This window comes from Gouania willdenowi, unplaced genomic scaffold, assembly GCF_900634775.1.
Source record: "Gouania willdenowi unplaced genomic scaffold, fGouWil2.1 scaffold_200_arrow_ctg1, whole genome shotgun sequence".
NCBI classification, from domain to species: domain Eukaryota; kingdom Metazoa; phylum Chordata; class Actinopteri; order Blenniiformes; family Gobiesocidae; genus Gouania; species Gouania willdenowi.
The window spans coordinates 1-9,404 of NW_021144953.1; the positions used below are offsets into that span (position 1 = coordinate 1).

The 9,404-nt window shown below is 32.5% G+C and overlaps 1 protein-coding gene across 1 annotated transcript; it reads right to left on the minus strand.

The window, feature by feature from the left end:
• Positions 1-1,259: 1,259 nt before the first annotated feature.
• Positions 1,260-4,913, minus strand: LOC114458879 (glutamine synthetase-like). The gene is made up of 5 exons (XM_028441260.1): positions 4,784-4,913; positions 3,778-3,960; positions 2,528-2,689; positions 1,511-1,657; positions 1,260-1,438 (listed from the first exon to the last, which is right to left on the minus strand). The coding sequence occupies exons 2-5, from the start codon at positions 3,941-3,943 to the stop codon at positions 1,275-1,277; spliced, it is 639 nt and encodes a 212-aa protein (XP_028297061.1). The 5' UTR covers positions 3,944-3,960; positions 4,784-4,913; the 3' UTR covers positions 1,260-1,274.
• Positions 4,914-9,404: the final 4,491 nt, after the last annotated feature.

Sequence of the window (9,404 nt, forward strand, 5' to 3'; positions counted from 1 at the left end):
ATATTGATATTGTTCTATATGATATATGTTCTATGTTATATATGTTTATATATATATATGATATTGTTCTATATGATATATGTTCTATGTTATATATATATATATATATATATATATATGATATTGTTCTATATGATATATGTTCTATTTATATATATATATATAATATATATATATAAATATGATATTGTTCTATATGATATGTTCTATGTTATATATATATATATATATATATGATATTGTTCTATATGATATATGTTCTATGTTTATATATATATATGATATTGTTCTGTGTGATATTGTTCTATATGATATATGTTCTATGTTATATATATATTATATTGTTCTATATGATATATGTTCTATGTTATATATATATATTATATTGTTCTGTGTGATAGTGTTCTATGTTATATATGTTCTATGTTATATATATATATATATATATATATATATATATATATATATATATATATATATGATGTTGTTTGATATATCTTGTTCTATGTTATATATATATATGATATTGTTCTGTGTGATATTGTTCTATATGATATATGTTCTATGTTATATATATATATTATATTGTTCTATATGATATATGTTCTATGTTATATATATATATTATATTGTTCTGTGTGATAGTGTTCTATATGATATATGTTCTATGTTTATATATATATATATGATATTGTTCTGTGTGATATTGTTCTATATGATATATGTTCTATGTTATATATATATATTATATTGTTCTATATGATATATGTTCTATGTTATATATATATATTATATTGTTCTGTGTGATAGTGTTCTATGTTATATATGTTCTATGTTATATATATATATATATATATGATATTGTTCTGTGTGATATTGTTCTATATGATATATGTTCTATGTTTTATATATATATATATATATATGTGATATTGTTCTATATGATTTATGTTCTATGTTATATATATATATTATATTGTTCTGTGTGATAGTGTTCTATGTTATATATGTTCTATGTTATATATATATATATATATATATATATATATATATATATATATATATGATGTTGTTCTATATGATATATGTTCTATGTTATATATATATATATATATGATATTGTTCTGTGTGATATTGTTCTATATGATATATGTTCTATGTTTTATATATATATATATATATGTGATATTGTTCTATATGATTTATGTTCTATGTTATATATATATAGGATATTGTTCTGTGTGATAGTGTTCTATGTTATATATGTTCTATGTTTATATATATATATGATATTGTTCCGTGTGAATCACCTGAGCAGGCATGACTTCAGCGTTGGTTCCACAGATCTGAACCCCAGCGTACAGACATGCTCTGTAATGAGCCTCTACGATGTCTCTCCCATACGCCTTATCAGCCCCCACGCCACAGTAGTACGGCCCTGCAGGGGACACAAACCACACTTTAACTCCTTCTATTATACATGCATTCTAAGTGAATAACCAGTACCCACCTTGTGGGCCGGGGAACCCATTGGTGGGCCATCCAAAGGGGTGTCCGTCCGTGCTGAGCAGGGTGTACTCCTGCTCCATCCCGAACCATGGCTCACTGCTGTCCACCATCCTCATGATCTGTTTACACATGAACCGCTGGTTGGTTTCTGGAAAAACACAGTTCACAATAGCACAATAAGCCAGGGTTGGGCTCAATTACATTTTTCAATTACAATTACGTCTCATTTATATATGATTTATACATAGAAGTGCAAACCATTAATGTTAAATTTGCTCTTTTTCTCACTTATGCTCAAACTGGTCCGTATTTGGCCCCTGAACCAAAATGTGTTTGACCCCTGATTGTTCATAGTTAGTGAGGCTGTTATCCTTAAACTTTATTCTTCTGATAAATTACAATTTAATTACAGTGACTGGCATTTTTCCAATTACAATGTACTGAAAATCAATTACAATTACTGATCCTTTAATAAATAATCCTTATTAAACGCAACCTTCCTCTTGTGTTAGCTTTCTGTTAGCATCTCTAATGCTAACGGGTCAGTTTAACCCATGTCTATAATGAGCTATAAAGTACAGTCAATATATGATCTATACAATATCTATACATTTTTAGAAGCAAACTGTTTCAATTCCTCCAACAAAGTTTCTTTAAAATAAATAAAAATTAATCACAAAATCAAATAAATTTAGCTGATATGTAACTTATTAATTTATCATCTCTTCCTAATCAATGAATATATTGGTATTGATATTGTTTTTTCTGTCTATATTCTATATCTATTCTATATTATTTTAAATGTTTAAATGATCCTAGGGAAACATATTTGAATAATTATTAACTGTATATGTGTTTTACCCAGGTTTGTTTTAATACATTGTTATTGGCAGTTTTTATAAAATATACATGACAATTACAATTACAACGATTCCAAGTGTAATTAATGATCAATTATAAATGACTCCACCGCTGTAATAATCACACATCTAAACATGTTCTTCATTCTAAAGCAGACCTGCTGGTTTGCGGTTGTACTTGAGGACCTCACATAGAACCAGCTTGTTGGGGTCTCTCCTGAAGGGGTCCCTGAACATGGCCACAGGGATCAGGAACATGTCACTGTTGGAACCCTCTGACTGGAAGGTGCTGGATCCATCAAAGTTCCACTCAGGAAGATCTGACAGGAAAAATAATCACTTTCACATCATAGGGCTGGGCAATATGGAACACATCTCAATATTTTTACTCATATGGAAATATTTTATATCAATCTTGATCATTTTCATTTAAATGAAGTCTGACTAAAGACAATTCAAACAGCTGATTAATATATATAATATATTAATACATATATATATATATATATATATATATATATATGTGACACTTCTCAACCTGTTCAGGCTACAACCCTCCAAAATAAAGGTCCCAGAGAGCAGGGACCCTCCAAAATAAAGGTCCCAGAGAGCAGGGACCCTCCAAAATAAAGGTCCCATAGAGTGGGGACCCTCCAAAATAAAGGTCCCAGAGAGCAGGGACCCTCCAAAATAAAGATCCCACAGAGCAGGGACCCTCCAAAATAAAGGTTCCATAGAGTGGGGACCCTCCAAAATAAAGGTCCCATAGAGCAGGGACCCTCCAAAATAAAGATCCCACAGAGCAGGGACCCTCCAAAATAAAGGTTCCATAGAGTGGGGACCCTCCAAAATAAAGGTCCCAGAGAGCAGGGACCCTCCAAAATAAAGGTCCCAGAGAGCAGGGACCCCCACTGTAGCTGAAGGTGGTTGAACACAGACATGAACATTGAAGAACAGTCATGTGGAGACAGGACCATCTATAAGGGGGAATAAAGGGGAGAGATTTTTGGGGTCCATCCATAAAGTCAGTAAAATGATGGTTTATTGTTCTATGAATCTGTGATAACCACATTTATTTATTCATCTGAATAATATCCACTGTTATCCAGGAACATTTATTATTATTATTATAATCATCTTAAAGATGGAAATCATTGTTTTAATCACTAATAAAATGGTTCAAAGTGAATAAAAATGGTGGAAAAGGAGGTGAAATGAGATTTTAAAAACCACAGAATTTGGTTCAAAGTTGTAAATTAGGCCACAAAAAATCATGATTAAAATGTGATTAATTGTGCAGCCCTAGATTGTACCTGTTCTTTTTAACTTGTGCACATGGCAATAAACTCTATTCTATTCAGTTCTATTGTCTATGGCCCAGCCCTAGACATCAGTGATCAGATCCTACCGTCAACGGTCTTGGGTTCAGAATCCAACGTCCTGGTCTTACATCGGAGCTCCTCTCCAGAGCCGTCCACCCAGATGTACATGGCCTGGGCCCGCCCCCCCTGAGGGAGCTCCATGTACTGCTGCTTCACAGCTTTGTTCAGCTTAGAACTGGCAGAGGTTGCCATGGTTTCACCCCAAACTCCTACAGATGGAGAGAAACTATACATCAAGTAGAATAAAACAATATGGAGATACATGAAAGAAAACAGTCAACACGACACAACAGTCACTACATGTCATTTCAACACATTTTAAGGACGTTTCACACACTTTTATATAATCAAACTCATGAACAATAAATGATTATCAGACACAGAGCTAAGCTACAATGGCCTCATGTAAAGGATTGTTTTGGTGAAATAACTTAAAGTTTGGGTCACATAAATAAAAATAGTAACATTTATACCATAAAATATAACATCACATTATATCTCACATTCCCACATGCACTTATAGACCATGAAAATAGTCATTTTAAAAAAAAGTATATGTTCATATTTCCAGAGTGTGTGAGTCTAGAACCAATGCATCTATGTCACTAATCATTAGTGATGTGAACAGTCTATGTTCATAGCTCTAAGCTGATCACATGACAGGGAGCTGAGACATATGCTACATAGTTTACTGAAGACCCAAACATGTTCCAGACCCAAACACACACTGACTTAGTGACTATTTAGAGGAGCTGACATGTCCACCAGATAGGATGTATAGCAGATCTATGTCTATATTCTGAGAGAGTGGGTGGAGCTTATTACTATACCATATTTACCTTTATATGTGATGGAGTTACAGATATATTGGAAGAACAATAAGGACCCCCCCCCCCCCCCCCCACTATATTATCCATATCTATAAAGTATTGATCAGATCAAAGTTTGAACATTGATTAATCACTGAATAATTGAATGATAGTTTCCATCAGCTGATGTATAATCAATAAATAGATCATAATAATCACTCACCGTATGTTATGTAAAGATAAATAATAACAGGTCAGATTCTCTGTGTAGTTGCTGCTGCTGACTATTGTTGTTCATTCCTGCTGCTGTGTGCGCGCGCACCTTAGCTTTATAGCTTCAGCTCGGGCTCTGATTGGTCGAGCGGACCACGTGACTCCCCTGTTGCTGTGCAGTGTGGCTCGTGGCAACAGGAAAACACGCTACTAACAGCTGATGACAACATGTTTTCATCACATATTAATATATTTATTCATATTTTATATCTAACGCATGTTGAAAAAGTAAAAACTGTTTTTTGTGAAACTCCGTCTTTGTGTGAAAAGTAATAAACAAGTAGTTGCGCCCCCTGCTGGGAGAAAGTTACACTTTATTATCTGTGGCTCACTGTTAATCTGGTTATTAAATATTATATATTAAACACACACTACTTTCTCTGCTTTTAACATTTAAACACCCACTCATTCATGCCTGTTTCTTATTTGTTGATGTTCTTTTTTTAATCATTTATATGTTTTTTATTTAGAGTCAATCACTATTTTTTTAAATGCAATTACATCTTTAACTATACTCGTTCAATTAGAACTCAGTTATGAATACAGTGACTGACATCTTTTCCCAATTACAATTGAATTTTTTTTTTTTTTTTCAAATAAGTCAATTTCTGATCATGTTCTCAATTACTAAAGTTCAATTACAATGAATCCCAATAACATAACCTTTCTCTAGTGTTAGCTTTCTGTTAGCATCTCTAATGCTAACAGGTCAGTTTGACCCATGTCTATAATCTGCTGTAAAATACACTAATAAATATTATCTATCATTAATTAGTTTCTCATCTATTGGCATCTATGGATAAATTGTTGTTAATATCTAATAGTAGATATTAAATACATAAATATTATTTATAGTGTATTATTTATGTCTGATACCCATAGATTTAATGTAATTTTTTTAAATGATAAAATGATTCTTAAAACCACTAACATATAAACTTGATTTGAAACATATTTTAATCATTATTAACTACGTATATGTCAGACATAGAAATATAATATGGTTCCAGAGTTTTGTGTTTATTTAAATTGTAGTTGACAGTTTTTATGTAATTTCCATACCAATTCTAATTACAAAGTAAATTACTTGAACTCAATTACAATTCAATTATAATTACAACAGCAACAATTTTTTACAGTTAAAATTAAAATTCTAATTATAAACAAGGCTTTAAAACAACTTTTTAGATCACCAGCATGATTTTATGATCATCACTTATTATTATTATTATTGTTAATATTATTGTTATTGTTATTGTTATTGTTGTTGTTGTTGTTGTTGTTGTTGTTGTTGTTGTTGTTGTTGTTGTTGTTGTTGTTGTTGTTGTTGTTGTTATTTTTATTTTAGTTCTTTGATAAAAAACCTCATGAAATAAAAGACCTTGAATTTTTTTTTTTTTTACAGTTTTTATGGATATCTTCCACACTAAAATTAATAGTCGTACACTATTAGTAAAACCTTACACTGAAGAAGTAAAACATCAGCCCATATTTGTACAACTATAAACACATTGTTAACCTCACACTTGTTGCTAAACTCTACACAGTGATTTGTAAAACATTAAACACACTTAACATACATTACACACATAAATCTATCATGAAGTCACTTCCTTAAAAACCAAAGCACTGACTGTCACATGACCACACCGTCCAACCAATTGGTTTGTTTAATTGTAGACACACTAATCAGGTGTGTAAGCCCTATAAAAAGCAGCAGGTGAGTTCATCGTCTTCAAACACAATGGAAAGAGTCAGAGAAAGAGTAAGAGGAGGAGGAGGACGAGGAGAAAGAGGAGGACCAGGAGGAGAAAGAGGAATCAACAGAGGAAGAGAAGGAGGCCATGCTGGAGGTAGAGGAAGAGGAAGACAAGAAGGTTCTCAAAGAGGACCTAATCTGACCAATGAGATCAACACTGGTTGACCACGTTATCAACCACTGCCTGACGCTGAGGGAGGCTGGACTGTGAGTACAGTCACATCTAAGCTGATATACAGTAACAAGTGTGATAAGAACATTTCTACTGGAAAATAGGTTTTATAAAAATATCATCATATCAAAAACATCTGCATGTTTCAGTAACTGCTTACAGTACTGTAATATATGCACTATCAGCACTTCTGTTACTGTTTCCTGTGAAATGACTTGTATTGTAAACTGTTCTTTTTTTTCTACATAGGATTGAGGGTCAGGAACGACAAGGGGGAGGGGCCTCCCATGTTCACAGAACAGCAAGAGAGGGAGATAGTAAACATGGTTTTAACCAACAATGTAATAACACTCAATCAGCTCCAAGCTAACATTATCAATAACCATATTCAACAATGTCCATCAGGTCTGGACATCAACACTGACACGCATCATAAAAAAGAACCATATTCAAATGAAGATCATTTATCCAGTGTCTTTGGAGAACAATTCTGAAAGGATGAAACGACTGTAACATGATTATGTAGAGATATGTATTCACTTTAGCAGTGTGATCATGATCATAATCTTATACTGTAATATCTATACTAGATCTACACTGAACTACACACTTTTGTCTTATATCTTCCACCATACTCTCCATTCCTCAACCCTAGAGAAGAGTTTTTCTCGTCATGGAGGTGAAGGTATATGACCTCTGTTTCCAGGCTGAGGTACCCCTCATCCAATCCATGGAGGAGGCCTGGGACCAGATGGAGGTAGCAGCAATGCAAGGGTGGATTCATCATTCATCATGTCTTGTTAATGACGACATTGTCTGTGATGTAGATGAAATTCTCTGACCAGATCCAGTTACAGTAGACAAAGAGACCATGTCTAGTTTTTTTGTTTTTTTTTGTCACATTTTGTCTCAGTATATGAATCTCCATGTCAACATTTTGGGCGTGTTGATAAATAAATGAGTTTCTTCAGTTTACAACATTGGTCTTGTGCAGTGTTTGGTGAATTTACATAATATTTGTTCTTTGTTGATAGTAGCCTACTGTAATCATAGGGAAGTACAAGTGTTAATAGTGTTTTAGGTTTATCACAGCAGACTGTAACTCATGTAAACAGAGTACAGTAAAGTGAAACGTGTGTTTCATATGGTATAGTTTTTACAAGTGTTTATTTATGCAAAGGATCTGTAGTGTTTTGCTAATTGTGTTTAGTGTTTTGAAAACACGGGCCCTGTTTTAAAAAAAAAACGTGCTTAAAATATTTAAAAAAACTGTAATTTAGCTCCTGTGTGTGTGTGTGTGTGTGTGTGTGTGTGTGTGTGTTGCTCTGTCCAGGGTGTACCCCTGCCTTATGTTCAATGAGAGCTGGAGATACGAAATTTATTATTATAGTCATCTTAAAGATGGAAATCCTGGTTTTAATCACTAATAAAATGGTTCAAAGTGACCAAAAATGGTGGAAAAGTTGGTGAAATGAGATTTTAAAAACCACAGAAATTGGTTAAAAGTTATAGATTAGAGTGGCTTAAAAAGTGGTAAAAAGGTTGAAAGTGTCAATATTAGAAGAATTAGTTTAAACTGGAAAATAATGGGCGTGACAAATGGTGAATGTTGTAAAATTAGCAAACAAAAATAAATCATGAAAAGAGGTTAAAAGTGACAATAATAGGTCAACATATGTGACATTAGGTGTAAAAGTGGTGGAAAATGTTGAAGTGTTGAAAGTGGAAAAAAATGTACAGAAAAGTCATTAAAATATGATGTATAAGTGTCAGAAATGTAGCAAAAATACATTAAAAGGAGCAAAAATATGGCAAGAAAAAGTGATGAAAATAGGTTAAAATATGGTGAGTTTGGTAAAGTTGTAGAAAAATGGTAAAAATGGGCTGAAATTGTTCAATAAATATTAATTTGTTGAAGGCATCCACGGTTGAGAACCCCTGAGTTACTGGTGTGGTTAGAATAAAAACTACTATTATTATAAGTGTGACATTAGAATGAGGCTGGCTCCAAATCTAAAGTTGATTTTGATTATATTTCCAAAAGAATTGTGAATTTAATTTAATTGTAAACACTACTGTACACAAGGTGGCGCCATATACCCATGATTTGATAGTAATGTACCTAGATCATGATCATGCAAACAAAAAAAATACATATATAATTTAAATAAGAGCCCTCTCTGCCAGATATCCATAGTTTTGTGGATCAATGATCCTGATCATGCTACTATGATCATTCATACATTAAAGGCTTGAAGACATTTCATTTCTATCATCATTAATAATCACAATAGGTCAAAATATAGAAGCACCGCCCACAATGAAATACACAATCTGGTTCTGAATGAAACTTTGTGGAATAATTAATGAAACAAACCGACATAAAAGTTTCATAAAGATCGGTCAATTGTAAACCAAAATATGAATTGTTCAAATTTAGCAAATTGTGAGAGCGTGATTTTTATTTAGATACTGATCAATAATCTGAATTCCCTCCAAAAGTTGGATTAAATCTTCAATGGTGTAAATGCTTATTTTAGTTCAAACTTCACTAACGAACAAACAAACAAACGAACGAGCAAACGATGTACCAGCGTTGGGGTCAATTACATTTTTCAGCTACAATTCCATTTTCAATTA